Source organism: Trachurus trachurus (assembly GCF_905171665.1).
Source record: "Trachurus trachurus genome assembly, chromosome: 19".
NCBI lineage: Eukaryota > Metazoa > Chordata > Actinopteri > Carangiformes > Carangidae > Trachurus > Trachurus trachurus.
Genome location: NC_139913.1, coordinates 16,098,942 through 16,123,446, shown reverse-complemented (window position 1 = coordinate 16,123,446; position 24,505 = coordinate 16,098,942). Strand labels below are relative to the sequence as shown.

General features: G+C 41.7%; 1 protein-coding gene across 1 annotated transcript in view; it reads right to left on the bottom strand.

Moving 5' to 3' along the window:
* Positions 1-24,505, bottom strand: part of ryr2a (ryanodine receptor 2a (cardiac)) — a gene marked incomplete at both ends in the record, with an annotated part of 139,699 nt that overhangs the window by 68,735 nt on the left and 46,459 nt on the right. The window contains 7 exons of the mRNA XM_083994884.1: positions 1,770-1,866; positions 2,707-2,806; positions 3,770-3,882; positions 5,228-5,306; positions 6,070-6,144; positions 19,252-19,362; positions 20,312-20,431. Of these exons, the coding sequence (XP_083851010.1) occupies positions 1,770-1,866; positions 2,707-2,806; positions 3,770-3,882; positions 5,228-5,306; positions 6,070-6,144; positions 19,252-19,362; positions 20,312-20,431 (695 nt within the window). The remainder of the gene's footprint in view (positions 1-1,769; positions 1,867-2,706; positions 2,807-3,769; positions 3,883-5,227; positions 5,307-6,069; positions 6,145-19,251; positions 19,363-20,311; positions 20,432-24,505) is intronic.

The following is a 24,505-nucleotide window of genomic DNA, read 5'->3' as shown; positions in this document are numbered from 1 at the left end:
TGAGCCTTCAACAGAGCTGCCTTGGTATTTTTCAAATCTACCTGTTTTTCAGCACTCTCACCAAAGAGCACCTGTTTTTTCAGTTTTCCACTCTAAGATCCACACAGTGCTTCCTCATCCCCTTTTTCTCAGTGTCAACTACAGTTTGGAAAAATGACCACATTGTGCATGAACATAGCTCCAAATGAAGTTCAGGTTTTCCAGGAGACCACTGTGGGAACCAGTCCAGTTAATACAGTATATGGTACATATTATCTTAATAGCTATTATACACTTAGACAAATATTCGTGGGTAGTATATTCAGATTTTGCCAATAAACATTGCTAATTATTACACACTGGACCTTTAAATAAATATTGAAATAAAATGTTGATTGGCTAAGCATACTGGGTAATGTATCTCTCTGTAAACAATGACCACCAGGTATCCATCCACCCACTGGTTATACTTATTATTCATGCAGGGTCATGGGGGGTTGGAGCCAATCCCAGATGACAGGGGGCGAGGGCAGGGGACAACCTGACAGGTCACTAGTCTATCACGGGGCTGACATTTAGAGACTCACACACTCACACACTCACATTAACACCTACAGGCAATTTGCCAAGTCGCCAATCAACCTAGTCCTAGAGCATGTGGGAGGAAGCTGGAGAACCCACGCAGGCACAGGGAGAACATACAAACTCCACCAGGTATTCAGGCAAACCATGATACATTTTTATATGATGATAAAGTATTTTATCCTGTCTTTCTTTATCTTGGTTGTCTTTCTTTTTCATTCCTTTTCTGCAATGTTTTATCTGTAAAGCACTTTGTGCATTTGCTTGAAAAGTGTTTTATAAATAAATTTAAAAAAAAACATTATAAGTCCAGTTACCCTCAGTTTAACTTCTTGTGTAATGTGATAACAGAAAACCTCACAGATGCACTCAACTAATTTAGACTCCTCATGTCACCCCAAAGACTATGTTCAAAGTTGCAGTATTTATAATATCTTCCTCAACCAGTTATGATCATCTTGATGAGTTGTCAAGTGATTTGTAGAAAAACTGTGAACATGGGACTTGGTTCATCACTACAATCCAACCCCCCTGAAGGCCCTGTTGACAGTCAGTTCCTTGGTTTGTGTCATCAGATCTCATTCATAAGTGTTGTGAGCAGCTCTAGATCGGAACCAGACTGTGCCTCTGTGTCTGCTGATTCATGTTAACACCGTTTGCTGCTGCAGGTCCTCCCACCCTCCTTCTGCTCAGCTGAGGTGTTGGGATGGTTGACCTGCTTAGATCTAAAATGTATGTATATTTTATCTATTTAAGGACAATCAATCTATTTTCCACTCTCAGCCTGACTACTGAGAACAGCCTCAACCTTACTTCTGCTAATTTGTATCATAAAGACCTAAAAAAAAAACTGTTAGTCACCTGTTATGCAGTTTCACACTGCGCTTTGTATAGCGAGGTAGGCAAAAAAAAAAAAACTAGGCCAGATCATTTTCAACCCATGACCTAAACTCGTTTATGAATATGTCTTGTCAACGAAAGAAAAATATTTAGCTTGATATTGTATTTAGTTTTAACTTGCACCAAGACAAAACAACTTTGATATTGAAGAACTGTAGCCTCCAGGTACAGTTGGTGCTGGGTGTTTATGAATGATATAACTGTAATCTGATGAACATTTCTGTACAGAATCAGCACTGACAAACTACTTCATATAAAGCCAGAGGAGTAAATAATGTTTATTAAATGGAAAGGAAATTTGTCAGTACCTCCTCTGCTCGTCTCCATGTTCCCCCGAGGGAACAGTTAGACACTCGTCCATGTGACCGTGAAGGATACGCAGGACGTCCCCTCCTATCAGGAAACCTGCAGACAGAGAGCAGAGGGAGAAAGGGGAGTGAGGTGGAGGAAAGAGAAGGACAGGAGAGGCAGAGGAGAGAGGAGGAGGAGTAGGAGGACAGATGGTGGGAATGAATTACACTCCAGAGATTCTGCAGCCATTAGTCCCCTACTCTGCCCAAACCTTGGTCATTTTGTAACCGATGTGAGTGTACTGATGGACCCCGACTGCTGATGTGGTGGAGGAGCGGCAGCAGGTAATTATGGTGTTATGTCAAGGATCTGAACCTCTCAAACCCACCTGTTCAGATATATAAAGACCTGCAGACCTGACACCTGTGGGAGCTGTAGTCCCTGACGGACTAGGATTGTGCTGTATGCAGAGACAGCTGCAGTGTCCTGATTCCACACTAGGGAAATACTGTACTGTCTGTACTGTATGTGCATTCGATTTTTATGTGTAGGCCTGATATACATTACTGTCCCACAATGCATTGCAGAAAGGTTATTGAGGAGCTGCTCTTTTCTGCAGTGAAATGTTGAAACTGTTCCAATGAGATTATAATGCAGTAATACTGTATGCAGTAAAACGTGTACATTTGAATTGCACAGTGCATTAAAGCTGATGCTCTGTACAACAAAGATAGTGCTCATTTCACCTGAATACCAATATATAAGCTCTTTCTTCTGAATAGCATTATGTGTACAGTATCAACAAGGTCCATCCAGTTTGTTCTGATATTTAAATTCAACCTCAGATTTGCCCAGAAATCAGAGGCAGCAAGAGGAAACTTAAGGGTAAGACACCAAAACACACCAGGCAGATGGAAAAAAGCAAAGAGAGACACATAGGACATGAGTACCTACCTTGTGCTACTTCACTGCCAGAACAGATGGGAGCCACGCTCCACAGAGTCTGCTGGAAAGCTGCATCTACATGGAGACTGCCATTGCCGTAGGACAGATGCTGCAGGAAGAGACACGACAATTTAATGACACACTGGACTGAAATACACACAAACACTCTGGATGTTCCTCAATCTGAGTCCCTTATTCAGGCTGCAGTGCTTGGTGACAGTTGTGTGTTGAAGTTCTTGGAAGAGGACTTAACAGAAGTTTGTACAACCTACTAAGTTACTGCTCAGTAAGTTTAGACTATGCAGGTAGTGTTTTTATCTGTATAACTTCTTTACAATAAAAGCCTGTCCAAACTATTCTACAAGTACAAATGAATGTTCTGCAGAGCCCACAAACAGATACAAGCAGGCAAATTTAGATATGTCTGTGTAGACCATGAAACTAAGCTGACATTTAGGTTAAGATCACATGGCTGTCGCAAATATGGCTGACATTTTACTATTTTAGATCATCAATCTAAATGCCATCATCAGGACCGTCACATATGAGACTATCCTTCTGCTGTTTTTCATTCTGCTAATTGTTCATCCTCATATAATCCTCTCTCCGTCCTCCAGCCCATGAAATGGGAACTCACCCTCCTCAGTCTACTGGTTAGCATTTCTACTGTTCTAATTGATGCTCAGCCAACTCAGTTGGGATTTTAACTTTCTAGCCTTCTGTCTGATTGGGGTCCCTGTCTTCAAAGGAGCTGTTAAGCCAGCATCCACCTTTTTTTTTACTGAAATAGTGATGAGTTACAATGCCACAGAGTGTCAAATTTAAAAGGTTAATTTAAACATATAACTTCAGAGAATGTCCCTAATGTGCCATATAATGCTGATTGACATTAAGTGAGTATCCCACTAGCTTCTATGTGTATACAGTTCATGGTTGCTTGCCTTTTGCTGTTTTACAACATGTTGTCCACATTTGTTCATTTTACTATGAAGGATGGAATGAAAAGGTGAAATAAAACAAGCCCCCCCCCCCCCCGGGCCCTCATACTTTGTTCCCACGCACAGCTACTGACCAGATATCTTTCAGAGGAGACGCTGACCAGGATGAGATCATCTCCCACTCTAACCTTCTCTCCCTCTGAACGCTGCTTGGATGCTGGATGGATGGTCCACCAGCAAGCCTCGCCTACACACACACACACACACACACACACAGGGAAAATACACACACAAGCACAGAAACACACACAAACACACAGCTCAGAAAATAGAGCAGAAATGTGTGCATGACTCACCGACTCGTACAGAAACATTAACTCCTGTGGTACTACCTAGTACCAGTTTGGCAGCCTAGATTCTGCAGCTGTTCTGCTTGTACTGTAATTTGCATCATCTTTACAGAAGCAGGTCAAGAACGAGAACAGAGGAAACTGTCTGCGCTGCAGTGGTGTACTGTTACGACTTTGTTGAAAAGTGAAAACCACAGTGGAGAAGCAGCAGGTCAAGAGCCAGACTGTAACTTGACAGAATAAGAGTGAAATCAGCCCCACAGCTTTATCCCTGGAGGGACATGGAGATACTATAACACTGATATGAGTTCAAACTGCAGCAGGACAGAGCTTATGAAACAAAGAGCTAATGGAACCAGGTTAACTCCATATAGGGTCGTATTAAGAGTGAGCTTAATTTGGTTGTTTAAGATCAGATAAGTATGTTTCTAAATGATTACGCTCTTTGTACTTAATCTAAACTGCACTAGACTTGTTTTAATGCCTTACTGTCTTCTCAGAGACTGAAAATCCACGGTGTTACAACCAGCCAATGAATTCTAGATGCCTTCTCTGCCTCTTCCTGCTCCAGCCTTTTCATCTTTTTATTCATCTTGACACTAAAAAAAACACCTTAAATTTTACCCTCTTCGTTGAACTGTGTTGCCAGTTTTGTTTGCCGAATTCCCAGCAGTGTCTTCCGTTTCTGCAAGTATAGTTGGAACTGGAGTGGGTATGCAAGGCCCCACAACATAATCTCAGCGCCTTTGCTTGCACTACATCCAATCTCTTGAGAGCTGATTTGGCTGCGGTTCCATAACATAAACAGCAGTAGTCTAATCTTGATCTTATCGCAGCTCTGTAAGTCATTAGATGTGTACACTGGCCAGCACCTCATGCACTTCCCAAAAGGGGCTATCCATCATTTAATCAAAATGCACTCACAGGAATTTGCATTAAATATCAATAAAAAAAAAAGTAAACTATGACATTCAGCTCACTCTTCTTCACCAAATGTGACTCATATATATTCATTTTTCCTAGCATTTATTCCTGTGTTTTTCGGTCTTCTGCATTTCTGGATTCGTCAATCCAGAAATACCTCATTCTGCATTGACATATTTCTGGTAAGAAAAAAATACTGATTCATCCATTTTGAAATGTATGCAGGCAGTGAGTTCTCAAGGGTTAATGTCAACAACATAATTCAGAATCTGTGGCTGTGTCTATCCACACAGGTACAACAACCAGTTTCCTTCCTACCTGTGGTATCTTCCTGCAGTCCCACATCAAAAGCCAGTTTGTCTGTGGATGAGCGGGAGGTTGACAGACAGCATAGGTACTAAACAGAGAATCACAATGAATCAAACTCAGTTTATCTCTCAGATCAACTGGATCATTTTTCAATTTCAGTGCATCAAACATAGGCAAGATTCATTCTGACTCAGGCTCTCAAACTGAGTGCAATATGTTTAACATTCTGTTTAAAGGTTGTCCCATGTCCTCTGATGCATATACAGTAGATCACCTACACAGAGATGAACTGTTCTAAGTGCCTCAGATCTGTTTTGGGGTATTGAAGATAATATTTTACCTATTCCGTGTTTGAATTTAATTCATCCCAATTACTTTATTGACTCTATTAGGAACACAGTGTTTTGCATACATAATGTTTTAATTGGCTCCAACTAATCTGGCCATTACTGATTGCTAATAGCATGAAAACATTGGTGTACAGTACATGTGTTCCTAAGATGGGACATACTCCATATACATACACAGATCAAACTTAATGTTGTGACTCATTTTCTCTGGCTTGAGTCAAACCATGGAGCTGTGGAAAACAATTACAACTACAAAGTTATAAATTAAATTTATGACGATTCAGAATAAAACCACAATAATACAATAAAACCAGCCACCTGCTAATCACTGACTGTGTATACTAGGGGTGGGCAAAAATATCGATATGGCAATATATCGCGATACTTTATACCGCGATACGATATCGATATTCAATATTTAAATATCGATTTGTATCGTATCGTGAGGTCCTTGGCAATACCCACCCCTAGTGTATACCGTGTGTTTTTATGTTCACTAACCATTCCACTGTAGGAGTGTCGCAGCAGGACAGCGTGTCCGTACAGTAAGGTGCGATGTCCGCCGCCCTGGGCCGTCTGAAAGAGAGAGAGAGAAGGTGACGACAGGAAGAAAAAGTTACAGGAGACAGGAAATAGCTGAGACGGAAAGACAAGAGAGAGACAGCAAAACAGAGATTTCAATAAACACCAGAGACAGAAATACCAACAAACACAGATGCAGACAGGAAGAGAGGGGGAGTGACCAGCTGTGCGCAATATTCTACAAACACACCATTATTTCTGTATTTCATCATTTCATAGTATGAAAGTTACTGTTGTTGATTCCACTCACATAACCAGTGCATCCATAATTTAATCATGGTATTTACAAAGGTGCTCTATGAGGAAGATTAAACTAGCTGCTGCTACGGTATTGGCAAACTGTGTTCCATGTTGTATGTTATATGAATAGATTTGTTTATTAGGTTCACTGCAAAGTCTAGTGTGGTTTAGTGGAAATTAAAAAAGTCAACAGCAGAAATGGGATACAAAGTAGAAATACAAACAAGCCCCCACCCAACACCCATTTTTTTTGCATATGTGTATCATATCAATGAAACCCATGAAGCTCAACCCATTCCTTCATTATCCAAACTGCTCATCCTTATGGGGTCCTGGAGCAGGATGGACATTGGGCGAGGGTGAGGTACCCCCTGGACAGGTCGCAAGTCTATCGCAGGACTGACACGTGGGGACAAGCAAGCTGTCACACTGATTCACACCTATGGACACTTTAGAGTCACCAATTCACCTAAAAGGTTCACGTATTTCGACCGTGGGAGGAGGAGAATTGGAGGGAACCGACGCAGAGGGAACGAGAACATGCAAGGGCCCAAGACCCTGGGATTAATAGTTGTTGTGACCCATAAAAAAGTAAAAGACAAGTCTGAATCCTTCATTCCTCCCGCTCAAAAATAAGGACGTGATACTGTAGCAGTTGTTGTCGGGTCAGGTGAACTGAGTTACTGTCATCATTCACTGAGATGCAGTAGGAACTTTATCTCCAGGATGTTACCAAAGAAAAAAAAAGTTTTCTCTTGTTACCACACTTTGAACATTCAGCCAAGTACAGTACAATCGTCCTTTTCACATCAAGACAACAGTGACATGCAACAGACCTGGGGCCTCCTGCAGGACAACTGTACAGGATGTAAACAAAACAGGGCTAGAAACATGCATATGGCCTCAAACAAACACAGAGAAAATGTGTGCACCTGTACAGAGGCTCTTACCCACAGTACAGGAAATTGGTGAGGGATTTCATGGCCCTTTCACAGATTTAATTCTCACTGTGTTATTATTATCATTATTATTAAATGAATGATTATTCATTTTTTCCACAAGTTGATAAACATTAAGCTGCAGCAGTCAAGGAAACTCACAAACATACATTGGCATTTAGAACCACGTTGAGAATGTGTGCACCACATGCATTCACCATGCACACACACTTTCCAGAGCAACAGCAATTGATATACAGGTAAAATACAAAATAAGCAGACATGTAATTTGAAATAAAATAAATATAACTTTACAGAGCTCACTTTGATTGTCATTGTATTGCTGGTAACACAAATTATAAATAAGGCATAAGGGAAATAAGGAACAATTGTTTGTGCACACAGTGTTTCCTTCAGCATCGTTTAAAGTTATGATGATTGCGCCAATGTTTAAAAACAAATAGATTCATACACAGGCTTGAATGTTTCCAGCAAACCTCAAATTACAGAAATGAGTTTAATCATGGTAACAGTGCAGGTAATTTGGGCGCCTGTCAGTGATGATTTTGGGCTATTTTGCTTCCTTACATGTCTTCTTTCTGAATAGTGGAAAGAAATGGTAGAAAATCCACATTAAGGTCGTTATTTTAATTCAGTTTGTCTCTCTCGTCAGTAGATTTCTTCTGATTTATAAAACATTTTATCCCTAAAAACATGGAGAAATTTGATTCTTTTAGGGCTGGTGACAGTATTTTCTCATTTACAGAGTGATAAAAAAGAGATATCCAAAATCCCCTCTGTAAAAAACTTCTGAATGTTAACAAAATAAAACAAGAATTTTTGAAAGTGGCTTTATTCATTGTTCAGATTTCTGTTCTGGAAATATGCAAATTAGCGCATATTTAACTAGATTTGCCTCATCCACAAATCTAAGTTTGACACAACTTGTAATAAAAAAAAATGTCTTAATGTAAGTGATAAACTTGGGAAGTTTCATGGTGATATGGGTTAGTTCAAATGTTTACCCTATTCACCTAGTGTCTCCCAGCTCAAAATGGACTTTTCTCTAGTTTTAGGACAGATAGACATTATACACTTTGCTCATTTGAATCTCTGTATTTTTACCAGAAAAAAATGAATATCTGGACCTTAGGTTATCAGAGAAAAAAAAGCCAAGAAAATGTTTGGCAACTCAGCTCCAACCCCCTGGAGATGTCCCGTCCTGTGCTCACAGAAGAGTGTCAGCAAGTCTCTGATTTGAAAACTTAATGAGTGTTTCTACGGCCTATAATCCCCTGGCCTGTTTGTTATGGAGATGAGGTCACCTCTGCAGGTCTTCTCTCTGCTGCTTCACATCTGATTCATAAGTTACTAACTAGAGAAAAGTAACCAAAAAGTTCAGCAGCTATCTCGACTCTCAACTATTGACTGACGCCTCATGCATGTCCATTACACAGCATCCAAAAAATACTCACTGTATATACGTTAATGATGAAAAAAAACTGTCATGATTCCCCCCTTTTTCATGTATATTGAATATAATTTTTTGTGAGGAATTTTATAGTTTTGATACTATTATATTTATTAACCCAATTTGGTTGGTTATCTCTAGTCCCAATTAATTTAATAAAGAGTAAAACAGGGTCTTAAATTGTGTTTACATTGTGGCTACTTAAGTATATTTTCACAATCAGACCATCAAACCATGCATACACACATATTTTTCTGATTAAAAGAATGCACATGTTTATTACACATACATAGTTTCAGTCAAGAATGTCCACAGGTTGGGCCTGACCCTGGTCAGTTGTGGGACCACCACAGTAATATTGCCAGGATGCATCTGGTGGCAGGTTGTCTGACTCATCTGTCCCTGATATCAACCCTGAATGTTCTTATTTCTCTCCATCTGAACCAGATTAACTGATGATGAAAAGATGGGGCTGCTGGGGCTCAAGAAGTTGAACTGGTCGTGTCCACTGATTGAATGGTAAGCCCTGGCTTCTCCAGTCCCTGGGAAAGATAATGAACCACAAATTGCCCCCAGTGCGACAATGGTGTTTGAGTGTAGGTGTGGCAGACAAAAAGTGGATCTAGAAGGTTGTGGGTAAATAGGTTAGTGTGGCTTGTGGTAAAATGTGCTCTTTAAGAGCAGTGATTTATGAGTGCAGTCCCTTTACAATGACATTTTAAAGCATTGTTCTAATAAAATCTTCTGACACTAAATTTCCAGCTCTGTGGGAAACTTTCATCAATAAACTGAACATGGACACTGTGAAATGGAGATGCTGCAGAGCTGCCACCCACTCCACCTTCTCCAGATCATCATTCCTGACACCACTCAACTACTTGTACTCATCATTGGTTGTGGAAATGACAGAAGCAGCTATATGCTGTATTTTGATAATATCAATACAGAAGGCCAGGAAAACAGAGCAGAAAAGGACCTGGGACTCCTTATTGGCGCAGCCAGGGGTGTAGATGGGGAGGAAACTTTAAAAAGGGACATATTATGGAAATAACACTTTTTGAAGGCTCTTTAAGTATTTGCGCGTTTGTCTTGCCTTCCGGCCTCCGAAATGTGACAAAACAAAATCTGTAATGTGCAGGCTCCCTAGATTGAAATCCACATGGTTTTATGAGCTGTTCCCTCGGTTGTCTAACAATGATGTAACTAGCTTTAACATTTGCATAATACCACCCCTACCTGGGACCAGTAGAAGGGGTGGGGCGGGGCGGGGCGAGCAGTGGCTGATTTGCATTTAAAGGGACAGGCTCTGAAACCAGCCGTTCTGAACAGGGCTGTTTTGAGCGGATAAAAAGAGAGCCGTGATGTTTAATCCTTGGGGTATTTTGAACACAGCATGTCACATGTCTTTAAGACACCTGGGAACTATTTTAATTTGTGGAAAAGGGGCAGAATATGTCTCCTTTAAATATCACACAAACCTTTAGAGCCAGTAGAGAGGCTGTTGCATGGGATTCATGTGCTGTGTGAAAGCCCTGGGAGAAGATTTATTACTCCAATTACAGTAATTCCGATGAGGTGGGACAAATGCATGGATGAGGGTTTCATCAATAGAGTAAGGCTTAATTCATCTGTGCATGTGGTTAAAACGTCAAGTCCATATGTACTATAGGCTACTGTATGCATGTGATCCCCTCCATCCACATTGAAACCACCACTATCAGTCCAGACTGATATCAAACACACTTTTTAGTAAACTCTTCCTGAGCAGTTGTAGAGTGATACCCCACACTAACTGTACAGCTGTTTTAATGGAGGAAGTTTAAGTGATGTGGTGCTCCTTCTTTGCATCCTCAAAACCATTAACCTCTTGAAAAAAGCTCATCAAAGGCTCAACATGGCAGCTCCTTGTTTATCCCCAAAACTAACAGTATTCATAAAGTGCAGCAGCCTGCCCTTGTCCACTTCCTCACTCAGGTGGCAGGTGGACGGATGCTCATTTGGTGATTTATATGAGTGTCAAATAAAAAGGGAGGAGTAGAGTGCAATACCCAGGCTGAAAAACAGACAATCCAGGTTTGAGTGGGGCAAGAGAAGCTAAGCTAAGAGAGGACTTTGTAGTAATGGAACAAGATCATCAGAGGAACACTATGAGTCAGTGATGTTATCTGTTTTCCTTGTTATATCTTTATAAGTGATGAAAACACTTCCAGAGAAGCTGGAGGGGATGGGGCAGGGACAGCCAAGTCCTGGCTCAGAAGGTGGGAAGGGGGCTTTGCCAAATCCAGTTTTTCATGTGTGGTCCAAAGCCTGGGGGTGTGGCATAGCTGAGCAATACAGAGTCATTTAATTGTTGCCAGCTCTCATGGTTCTCGTCAACAAGGAGCGTGTGTATAAGAAGTGGTTTATTGAAGCGAGACGGATTTTCACCTTCATTAATGAGGCCAAGTTGCCCTGGATAGAAACCACAGCGAGACATCATATGAGGTTTGTTGTGATGAGGTAATGGTGAGGCCTTCATGAACCCCTGACTCCAGAGAGGGGATGCAGGCCTCAGTGTAAACAAACACAATGCGGACAGTGTGCAACGCCAAGGGCTTTTAATGCATCGCAGAATCCAGGAGTAATATGTCGATTGAGTTGGACTAACGGTTAATATCGTGAACAGGGACACCATGATGTTGCTGCTGTACTCAGGCCTATGTACAGTAGGTACCTGAGTGTGGTTTTTAATCATGTTTTAAAGGGACTATGAGGAGTTTCAGAAAGCAAAGTGTTTTCACCCTACATTTCCCATGAGCCTCCGCGCACATGGTGAAATTCTTGGACCGGCGCAACACGGACAAAGCGAAAGCATTTGCCAAGAATGTTTTCATTAATCAAGAATGAAAGTTGGAGGTTCTAATATCCATCTATCCATCCATCCATCCATCCATCCATCCATCCATCCATCCATCCATCCATCCATCCATCCATCCATCCATCCATCCATCCATCCATCCATCCATCCATCCATCCATCCATCCATCCATCCATCCATCCATCCATCCCCTCACACTCATACAGTATGGACACTGCCATAGTGAAACTTGAGACTTTAGTCGGGGTAAGAATTTTAAAAGTCATAGCAAAGAGTATCATCGACCCACTGGTGAGCTGTCCATAGTGTATTCAGCAGGAACTGCTGCATGCTTGGACCAGGGTGAGTCTAAATAAAGGAGTTTGATAAGAACTTGACAATTTGTCTAAAAGGCTTCATCACTTTGAACTGATGTGTGTGAATAGTTTTGGTTCGAGGATAAATGTAAATGTCAGAGCAGCACTGTCAACAGCAGACAATGCATCTCAATCCAAGGGGATTCTCTCTGCTTTGTTGCGTTTTCATGTTGTTGTACTGTTTGTACTGTACTGTCCTCTGCTGAATCATGCAGCTGGAGTTTGTTGATGAGGGAGGAGGTCGAGCTGTTTGGCTGATGGCACAATTCCCAGTAGCTGCTCTGGTTCTGTCTGGCTCTCTGAAACAGAACCTCCTCAGGAGAGCAACTCTGTTTTTGGCAACGCTCTGTTACAGAGTGCCTGACCCTATATCAGCACCAAGGTGTTCCACATCAATAAGGTCATATGATCTCCAATATTTCCAAGATGACACTCAATCACTCAATAGATAACAAGACAACAAATGTGTATGGCAGCTCTGCCGGTGCTCGTACTGTTAATGCTCATGACAAGTGACCGTGATGACCAACATTAGGACGATAACACCCATGACGAAACACAGACAGCGAGTGGAGGCACACCTACCCATATTTCCACATCTACATGCTGTGTGGAAATGAGAGAGAGGGGAAGAAAGTAAGTTGTCGTAGTCATTTTACAAATGACACATAAAAACACATCTATCCAACAGATGAGGCTGTTGGATAAGGAGTTTATGACAGCTTAATGTGTGCATATTTGGTTGGGTGATATTCTTATTTACCTTCACACTGAGATGAGATGGAAGATCCCACTCTCATGTCTGTGTGTCAGGTATGGATGTAATCAATTTAGCTTAGCATTAGAAGCAGCTCGCCTGACTGTTCAATATGAAAAAAAAAATTGCTAGCCAACATCTGGTTCTGGTTCCAGCACTCTTAGTATGCTAAGGGTGCAGACATGGGCTGTGTCCGATTTCACTCACTACTCCCTGTAGTGCCATCTGAATGCACAGTGGGAATTATAATACCCTGTCTAGCAGAATCCCACAATGCATGTGTACAACCCATGATTGCTAATCAGGCAACATATACCATCATGCATGGAAACAGAAAAGCAGTGCAGAAAAATGACCGAGTAGTGTGTGTATTTTTCATTTTGCTGATGTGCACACATCCTCTGCATGGGACTAAGAGGATAGTGAGTGGGCAGTAGTGAATGAGTGAGTGATCTTGGACACAACCCTAGACTGATCATTTGAATCTCAGGAAGAAAGCAAATAAACTGTTTCTTTGATAAAATAATAGCATAATGTATAATGCTGCTAACCAGGTGGACAGCTACCCTCCAGGTTGAGATTCAAGGCTATATGCCAACAAGAAATTGATTTCATTTCAGAAATGAAATTGTTCATTAAAATAAAACAAAAAAACACATGTGATAAAATATGGCAGTGTATGTGTGGTAGCTTGTGGTATTGTCGGAAGCTGAAGCTTTTTTTTGTTTAATTTGTTAACTACATGTACATTTTCCTAGTGGTAGCAAATACATACAAAGACCAAAGTATATGGTTGTTTTTCTACCTATTGCTATAGCTATCTTCCATCCAAGCTGAAACCACCTCTATCAGTCCAGAACAGTATCACACACACTTTTCAATGAGCCATCCCTGTGCAGATGCCACAATGTTATAAAGGGGACATTATGAAAATATCACTTTTTGAAGGCTCTTTAACACATATTTGGGTGTTTGTCTTGTCTTCCGGCCCCCAAAATGTGAGAACTGAATAAAGAAATCTGTAATGGGCAGGCTCCGTAGGTTGAAATCCAGGTGGTTTTATGAGCTGTTCCCTCAGTTGTCTTCCAGTGATGTAACTAGGATTCAAATGTGCATAATACCACCCCTACCTGGGACCGGTAGAAGGGGTGGGGCGGGGCAAGCAGTGGCTGATTTGCATTTAAAGGGACAGACTCTGAACTCTGAACAGGGCTGTTTTGAGGGGATGAAAAGAGCTGTGATGTTTGATCCTTTGGGAATTTTGACCACAGCATGTCACAGACAGGTCTTTAAGAAACCTGGGAACTACTTTAATTTGTGGAAAAGGGGCATAATGTGTCTCCTTTAATGAAGTTTAAATAATGTGGTGCTCCTTCTTTGCGCTCAACGCCATTAACCTCTTGAAAAAAGCTCATCAAAGGCTTAACATGGCAGCTCCGTGTTTATCCCCCAAACTAACAGTATTCACAGTGTAGCAGCCTGTTCTTCAAGTCTGCTGTCCTCTGATTGACTGGGAGTTTGGGAGTTTTTTCCACCAAGAATTAGTGTTAAGCCAGCAGCTGAGCCAAACACATGAGGAGTGATGCTAAGCTCAACACACACTGGACCTGCTGTACATTCATCACCGTACACACAAACTCATCTGACATAAGTCTGACTGATCAAACGTTCCTTAGGGCAACATACTGTCAATGATGTAGCATAATGTTTCCTCTGTAACAGGCAGCTCAGATGTCATCGGCATCTTTTTCTACATCACCTCATACCTCAACATATAACATGGAGCAGAACTGTAGCACCTAATGATCGGGTAGATGATCCATTGTTTGGCCATATTACAATCACTAGTGAAATAGTTGCATATGATCCTAAAAGAAAGCCTGACAAAAAAAAATCACATGTTCTGTTTAGAGCTTTAGCATGCCCACACCACACAGCCCCTTACAATGTGGTATTGTTAGTCCGAAAGAAGGAAACAGTTTGAAGCCCCAGCTAACATGATCCAACAGGCCACAGGACAGATTTTTTTGTCAGCTATATTTTGCATTTTGGGAACATGGTTTTGCACATGGCCTTCTGCTAAAAATATGAAGAGTGAAATGCAAATAGATCCAAGAAGATGACTTAAGATGTGATTGTGATTGTAGTGTTTGCCTCTCTCAGTGTAACTATAAGACAGTATTGGTGAAATGTTCATCAATGTATTCACTGAATAGTCAGTGGGTAAAGCTCTGATATACAGTAAACGGGTGAAGGAGCAGCATGAGAGACTTTTTGCTCATGGTCCATTTGAGTTTTTAATGTCTTTCTATTAGATTGTTGATAGTTGCTATATGGTTATCTGGACTGCTGAAGTGTGCACACTCTTTACTACCTCTAAACAGTTTGCCTATCAGTTACCACCACCACCATCTAGAGTAAGGCATCTTGTTTTGCATGATGCTCAGAAAAAACAAGAAAGACTTGTGTGATGTAGCCAGTAGAGACAAATACAGTATACACATGTATTAAATCTCATCTGGACTTCATCGTATGACACTTGGCATTAGAAATGAACATGCGGAGCCTGAGATGTGTTGGACAAGACAGAAGCTAACGCTATAGTCTCCACCCACTACCAGCAAATTGGCACATTGCCATAATCCCTATAGTTTTAGTAGCCTAGGTTTGTTACCTTTAATTGTCGGTGCGAGATATTTTTAGAACGGCGGAGCAGAGCCGCGAGCTGCTGCAGAGACTGCTTCAGGCGCGGCGTTATGGGTGGGCCTAACGGGCCTGGGCCCACCCACTTGTACAACTGGCCCATCCAAAATGACAGGGTGAACATAACTTTAGTTAATCTAAGGTTTAATTATTTATTTATTTTTATTTCAGATAACTTTACCACAGGTTTAAATGTGTCAGCATTTGGTGATTTTCATAGTCTAATAAACGCGACTCATCTGAGTTCACCTCCGGTCAGGCAGCGGCCGTAGAAACCACTCGCCGTCTCGTTGTATTTCAGAGGAGAGGCACACAGCTGCTCTGCCTCTTCTGGTGTGTGTGTGTGTGGCTATTTACGCATGCGCAGTTTGTCCGCCAAGGGAGGCAGAGGCTACGCTGCCTCATTGCGTAACTCTACTGAGTGTGAGCGGCACGTACATTCACGTTGCTTTCGTGAATTGTAAACAAACAGGCGCCCCCTTGGTTTTAGCGTCCAGCAGTTTAGCAGCTAATTCAACAGCAGTGATGGATAACTGTACCGGAGAGGCTCAACATGAGCTTCATTTGAGGAATAAACGGCAGCTTTTACCTGACGAGAGACCGACGCCTGAGCTATGGTAGCTAACAGCTAGCAGGTTTTACCTACTTTTCCCTCTCTCCCTCCCTCCCTCCCTCCCTTTCTACACGCACACACACGGCCCGGCCAGGTTGTCTGTCCTGTTGTAAACCTTGTAATAACAGCTTGTTGAGTACAGTTAACGGTTTGAGTGTGGATTAATTGTTAACGTTTTGTTGTGTAATGTGAGTGGTGGTCCAATATCGCGTCCTGATGAATTGGGTTTTAATAAGGACTGATAACGTAACTGTGTAGATGGCGTGGATTGTGATGAGAAGGTGTTGCACATATTTTAAGACTTATCTGTGCAAACCATTGTGCAAAACCTGTTTGTTGTGCCGTTTTGCGTGATAAGACGATTTGCCGAATTCTTCTTCCATTCCTGCAGCCTTTTGTCTCAATGTTAACGATGGCAAAATGTCAAGATATTTTATTACTTTATGAAAATAAATGTCTGTGAGTTAAAAAAAAAAGTGGGCTACGCATTTCTGATTTGATTTGGCTTTTCGTGTATTTGGTTAAGCCTAAGTAACAGGAGAGAGACGAGGAGAGAGAGAGGTCCGCTGGGTGAGCTAGATTAACTTTTAACGGGAGAGAGAGCGGCGCACCGCCTGTCAAAGATCGTCTTGAAGAAATTGAAATCCTGGCGCCGCGCCTGGACTGCTTGCCGAGAAACTGCCCCTGACGTGAACGCGCATCAGCGGTTTTGTATGGATTTACCACGAAAACAACTCTGTCTCGTGATGTTCCGTTATTATCTCTTAGCGTGGTGAATGTGCAGGTCACAACTTGTCCACAAGAGTGTTTTGGTGTTGTTGGATTGTGTATTTCAGGAGTTTGATGAGGGAAACCAAGAAATCCCATGAGCCTCCGTAGCGTAGCTCTGAGCAGCTCGCGGCTCGGCTCCGCTGTTCTAAAAATAGCTTGCACCGACAATTAAAGGTAACGAACCTACTCCTAAAACTATAGGAATTATGGCAATGGGCCAATTTGCCTAAATGTTGAACTATCCCTTGAAGACTTGAGCCATGGCTACACAGCGGCAGGTGTAGACACTGACTGTTTCTGCAGGATTCCCCGCTGTCCATTACCCAGCAAGGCTACACAGAGTGATGTCACAACAGCCCAGGCAGAGATGACCCCAACAGACTCAAAGACTGGATGATGCACCGAAGGTTTACATGCAGATAAGATGATGAGCTTGCAACAAGAACACCTGGAAAACACAAGGCCTATGAGCAGAAACATGAGCGAACGGCCCGACAAAGAACTGCGGAAGATGTTGGGTATTAGAAGCGTCTTGGGTGAAATAACTGGCTTCAGGTGTGTGAGGTGGGAGGACAGCTCAGGTGACTGGGGAGAAGAACAGGTGCACAAATGGAAATGGGGGCAGAGAGTCTGGGGACATCTGGTGGGTGGAATTAGGATGGCAGGATCGGGCAGAAAACATTGGCCTGAGAGAAAATGGTGAAAGGTAGAGACGAGCGAGGAAGGGACACGAGGAAGCAGATCATGACAACTGGCCCTTTTATACACGCACACACTTAATGTTTTAATGTGTGTATCTGTGCTTCTGTATATTAGTATTGCTTATGCTTTGGTGGACATTTGAACTTGCACAAAACTGTGTGTGTGTGTGTGCGCGCCTGCTGAAAGTGAGAAAGGAGAAATTAATAAGTCTGACCTCACTTCATTAAAAAAAACCTGCGGGTCCAGATGAAACCTGACATGACATCCCATCATTACCTCCTCCTCCTCCACCATCACATCTGCCATCTGCACTGCAGCTCTCTGTGGCTTTTCTTCAGCTGCTCACTTGAACAATTCAAATATTTTAATGAAAAAGCCTGAGTTCCAGATTCCAGGGTCAACAGTGAATCTGCATAATTCAGCAATCCTGTGGCTGAAATTTACCTCACAGCGCCATTTACTCTGTTAGTGAAAACCAACAGGTCAAGCTATGAAACAGGCCTCACTGTCACATTATCATTGCTCAGCTTGTAACCTATAACTAAAGCTCATATTTTCTAATTTTGCAATTGTAATATGTTTTACAATCCTGCCCCGGTAATATATGAATACAAATGGAGTCTGTTACTACTAAATGTTTCAATCATATTTTACTATCCTGCGGCCATTGCATGAAAAGCAAACTGGGGGTTATAGACTGCCGGTGGACACTGATGGAGATGCTGATTGGTAAAGGAGTAATATCTTCATTTTCAGTTATCAAATCAAGAAGGGAGTTGGTTTCAATAAACCTGAATGACCACCGCCATCACTCTACCCAGGCTACAGAAAGCAAATCATTTTATCTTTTTGTAAATTAGAAGAATGCAGGTCAGTTTATTATCTATGGTGATTTGATATTTTTGCTCTACATTGTTTGAATGGTCTTCTTCATGTCTTTGACTGACTCAAAAAAAAAGGCTACATCTCTGTGTCCACTCCATGTCTGATGTTTCATCTTTTGCTAAATTCAGTCCAGTTTTGGCAGTGGTTTGGTTTCTAGTTACTCTAAGCAGCAGTCGATGGGAGATATGTTTGATCAGTGTGGCAGTTGATCAGGGAAAGAACATATTTGAGAGGCACATTTTCTAAAATGAGTTCACTCACTGGACTCGTTAGACATAAAACAAGCAGATAAAATATGGTTAAGTCAGAAAATAAGGAAAAAGCTGTGTAAACAACATACAAATGCATACTAGTTCATTACACAAAACCAATACAACTAATGCTTCAAAGATCAATCCAGATTTGTTCCTAATGCCAAACTGAATCACTTTTCTCAAATATAAAAAAAGGAGTATGATGCCTTGCTGCTGGGAGTGATGACGGATTACAGTCAGCAGCTGCAGGAAAGGGATCAGAGCAGCTTTCTGGTATAATCAGCTCCTCAGCTCCTCTTCCTGCTCTGTTGAACTGTGCATCAACATGTGTCCAGTGTCCACCACCTTCTCCTGTGTGTCCTGATCTGACCACACAACCCACTCTACACCACTCATCTGCCCTCCCTGCCCATGTATGTGGGTATGCGTGCGTGTGTGTGTGTGTGTGTGTGTGTGTGTGTGTGTGTGTGTGTGTGTGTGTGTGTGTGTGTGTGTGTGTGTGTGTGTGTGTGTGTGTGTGTGTGTGTGTGTGTGTGTGTGTGTGTTGTTTTCACACTCACCCCTTCAGCCTTCTCCTCCGTGTTGGCCAGCATCTCCTGCAGGGCTCGTACTGACAGAGACTGCTCCAATACGAAGGTGCAGATGGACAGATCTGGAGGCACATTCTGAAAAAACAAGCATACAACTTAGATGATTTATGATTATTGCTTTTTTGTGTATTTATTTTTATTGTTTCCATAACAAAGAAATAGATGGTAATGGTGGTGCTACACAGAACAGTACAACAAACAACAAACGGGACATAGGACAAAGATAATGGCACAGTGACAGAATAGCACTATTTTAGTTTTTAGACATTAAATTGAGAAAAGGCTGCCAGATTTTTAAAAAGATTTCCTCTACTGTACCCGATTTTCTCCAAGTGTAATACATTTCCCAGCTCTCTCAACCACATTTCAAATGTAGGAGACCATTCAGATTTCCACGATTGTAAAATTAGCTTTCTGGCTAACAATGTTGAAAGGGAAATAACGGTAGCTTCACGACTACTTTTCACACTATCTGGATTGGCCATTCCGGAGAACATGGTACTGTAAATGAGTCTGGGTTACATGATGATCATGATTGATTAGTGAAAAACTCAAACAAGGAGCACCATAATGATTGTCTTTGCTTGTTGTTGCTTCTTCACTTCGACACTTATTACATTGGGATGACACATCTGGAAATATTTTCTGCAACCTGGAGGGAGAATAGTGTAGTCTATGTACTACCTTGAATTGTATTAAATTACTATATGTCTTGCATTGATTGAGCTATCAGGGTGATTTCACTTTTCTATGTTTCACACTTTGGCCACAGAGTTTTTCCTCCTCTTGCCTGCTGCTGAGTCAACAACAGACTCTTTCTGCTGCCTTCCCCACCCTGCCAGCAGTTGTCTTCCATGGGTGATCAGTTTGCTTAATATCTGGTGACATTTTGATGAGTATGACACTAGATCATGTGCCACAACCTTCACATCCTGCCTCTTACGGAAGCATTTGCATTGTTATTGTTTCTCTGTTTATTTTTCTTTCTATTATTCATATCACATGAGAAGGTGAGTGTCAGTACCTTGGAGTTGGAGATGGATTCAAGGAAGCAGAGTCTGTTTCCGAAGCCTTCAGCAGCCAGACAGAGTTTCTGTTGCTCCTTATGGATCGTAGCTGAACACTGTAGGACCACTTCATCATCCTAAACACAAACACACAGAAAAGATACACATTTGTTAATCCACTAACAGATTTTAGGTGGCAGCTCAAATGTACAAAGCATCATCATCATCGTCCTCATCAAAATGTGTTTACTCAGTAAACAATTCAGTTAAAGCCAGAGGAGGGAATTCCCTCCAGGTGGCAGCGCTGTGAATTTATCGCACTATAGTTTTCATGAAAGTGAATTGATAATAAAAACTGAAAACAATCAGAAACAAATCAGAGACTCTGAGATTAGAGCGAAGGGCAGAAAAATGCAGGCTGAAGCCACGGTGTCATGTTTGCTGCGATGTTGCCAATGCATGTTCTGCTAAAAGGCAGCTATTTATAACATGATACCAATGCTATGCTGTAACATTCTGTGCCCTGTGAGGAAAAGATGGTGTGTTACTGAAACACTGACTGAGCCTCAGTAATGTTGTCATCCATACCAATATGCACCAAAAGTCTAGTTTATATATAGACAAACATAGATAGATTTTTCTAAACTAGGGAATGGATGTGAGTGCTGATCAGATACTGTATGAGAAGTGCTTCACAGCCATCCACCACTCTAAACCTCAACAATCCATGTTACATAAAGAGCAGACTATTTCTGCACTGGCAATGGTTGGTGGTAATGGTCAAAAATTGAGGAGCAAAATCATCCAGTAGGAACAGAAGTGTACCAAACTGAAGACTGTGAAGCATCAACATGTTCACTTCTTCACTGAAGGCTTTGTACTCCTTGTCAGACATTTAAAGGTGTACAGAAAAGAAAATTGAATTTAAGCCCACTCTGGGTCATAAAATTAGTGTAATAACTCATCTATCAGACTATCTATCTATCAACTTTGTGCAAAATTCTATTTTTGATTAAATCCGGCATGAAAGTGTGTTTTTTTTTTTCCGCATTGGATTATGCAGGCGCACGGATTATACGTCAGCCTGCACACGATTCACCAGCCACTGATATTGGATCCGTAATCCGTCATTCAAACGTCTGAGACACACACACACACACAGAGCTCGGTCTCGCCCCAAGCTTTGAATGTCCCGCCCGCTCGATAACGACCAATCAAATTCGTTTTCCTGACTCGGGTAAACTCGTGTTGCAGCTCGTGACAACTCGGCGCGACAAACAGGACAAACGGTCATTTCTGTACACCTTTAACAACTGCCAACTTTGACTAAATATGTACAATCAGGATACAGTGGAATCAAATACAGAAAATATCCAGATGGTACAGTCCAGATAAGGCAGATATCATTTCCCATTCTCATGCATTTCAATCAGGAGTTGGATTGAGACAGACAGGAACAGAGTGGCATTACATCACAAACTACTATACTTGCTTTGCCACACATACACACACACATGCTCTGTAGAGTGTGTCCTAAGCTATGGCGAGGTTATGATAAGCTTCTTATCCGTCAGTCAGACAGTAACAGCTACAACATGTCTTACACCAGAGTGTTACAATCAATTAAAATCCTGTCTGCTCACATATCACAGCTCAGCTAATCCTGCTGTAACTGAGCTCTAATCAACACACATCTGTTTGTCTGCAGCCTACACAGGCTACTGTACAGTGTTACAGAGTCTAAGCCACACACAGGTCACATTACAGCGGCTTAATGTGAATCATAATGGGAGTATTAAAGGGGGTTATATGTAAGTTATCTGCTGCCAAACATGGTTTCTTGCCAGGAGCAGTTGTTGTGATGGTCACTTGCCAAGAGCTTCATCCACTGTTGTGTTTACAACACAAAAGGGTGTAACACGTCCCCTGGCAAGCACTTTATCTTCATGGCAGACTGGACACTTCAGAGTGAGCCCAGTGCTAGTTGATTAGCATGCTAACTCTATAGAAGAAATGATAGAAATAGAATCAAAACAGGACTTTAACTCCTGTTTTGATTCTATTTCTATCATTTCTTCTATAGAGTTAGCATGCTAATACATATTATGGACATATTATGGAAATATCACTTTTTGAAGGCTCTTTAACATATATTTTTGTGTTTGTCTTCCCTTCTGGCCCCCAAAATGTGAGAATGGACAAAAAAAATGTAATTTGAAGGCTCCCTAGGTTGAAATACATGTGGTTTTATGAACTGTTCCCTCAGTTGTCTTCCAGTGATGTAACTAGGAGGATTCAAATTTGCATAACTCCACCCCTACCTGGTACCAGTAGAAGGGGTGGGGCGGGGCAAGCAGTGGCTGATTTGCATTTAAAGGGACAGGCTCTGAAACCAGCCATTTTTGAGCGGATGAAAAGAGCTGTGATGTTTGATCCTTGGGTTTGTGACCAAAGCATGTCACAGACATGTCTTTAAGATACCTGGGAACTATTTTAATTTGTGGAAAGGGTGCACAATATGTCTCCTTTAACATGGGTGTTACTTTCCAACTCTGGTGACAGCTGTTGGTGACGGAAGAATAAAGTTTGATACTGAACTTGCTGTTAACATTAACAGCAGCAAAACTCGTGAATAGCTCCTTAAAGAGCAGATTGTCCTGGTAAACCCATTTACTTGGACTGATACCGTCATATTTCTTCTTATCACCTCATACTACCTCAACAATAAGAGGTCGATGAGCCTCCTACACAGCATGGAAATGAACATAACCACACACTAAGATCCAGTAATAATTACATCCATCACATGTTGGTGTGCATGACATCATTGTGGCATCACTAGGTCTATAATTTCTCATTCATTGACCAGTATCAGTTGAGGGCATCACCTGTGACAGAATCAGTGAGATCCCTGGACATGAGACTAAATAACTATCATGAACAACATTAGCTGTGAACACTAGACCAAAACCACTGCTGAGAGGAGGTCAAAGGTGATTGGGCCAGAGCCAGAGGCCAGACAACGAAAGATCAAGGATGCTCACATCTGACATCAGAGGCCAGAATTGATTGATAATTGATTATTGAAGTGCGCAGCAGTGAGACATGAAGAGCAATTATAGCCATTGTCTCACTGCCGGCCAGGAGCTGATCAAAGTGGGTGTGAATGTGCAGCTATCAGAGCATGATCGCAGCGAGCTGAGCCGGCAGAGAACAGACGCACACTTACATGTGTGCATGTGCCAAAAGACACAAAAGCAGCAGACTCACGTCTTTTTACATCAAAAACCTCTAGATTTCAGTAACTCTTCTCTCTCTCTCTCGCTCTCTCTCTCTCTCTACCTCCCACTCCCTCATCTCCCCCTCTCTCACCAGAGGACAGCGCCGTTCGCCCACTCACTGCAGTGCTCCCATGCCATGCAAAGACCAGCGGTGTGTGTGTTTGTGCAAGCATGTTTGAGAAATAAAAGCGAGAGTATGGCAGCTTTTTTGCAGATTATACTACTTATTCAAAAAAGATATAAAGCCTCCTCTGAAACATGCTTTCTTTGAATCATTGAAATGTCTATAATCTTACACAAATGTCTTCTGGATGCCATTCTATCCCAACAGCACATCCATTATGCATACATGAGCTGTGCACGTATTTCCTTCAGCCTCACTGTCAGCTGTAGTCGTGTAACTGCAATATTCTCATCTATAAAACACAGAGCTCTGCATTATGATTGTTAGCAGAAAGTACATTTTTATTTCTTTTTTATCCATTTTATTCCATTTCATTGTTGAATTTTAGTGGGCACCATACTGTGCATACATTCACAAAGTCAGATTTCATGCAGATAAAATGCCGGGCAGTAGATGAGATGCACTCTATAGAAAGTATGGACTGATTTCTTAATAAAAAATGACTGGCATGTCTCAGCTCACGGCTCATAAGAGTGACACAGACACAGTTCTTGTTGGAGCTATGTATAGTCTTATGTATATTCATAAGAACAGCTCATATCAATCTGATTATCAGCCACTTTGTTCCACTGCATTCATTCAGTTTTGATTATCTGTTGTTTTTTTTGGTCCAGACCAGTCAGCAGCAGTGATGGTATTCACAGTCAGCATGTAAACTGCTGTTGGAGCTGCTTGGAGCTGTTAACTTGTCACAACGACTGATGAAATGTGTGGAATATGCCAATAAGCCAACAGCAGGCCGGGCT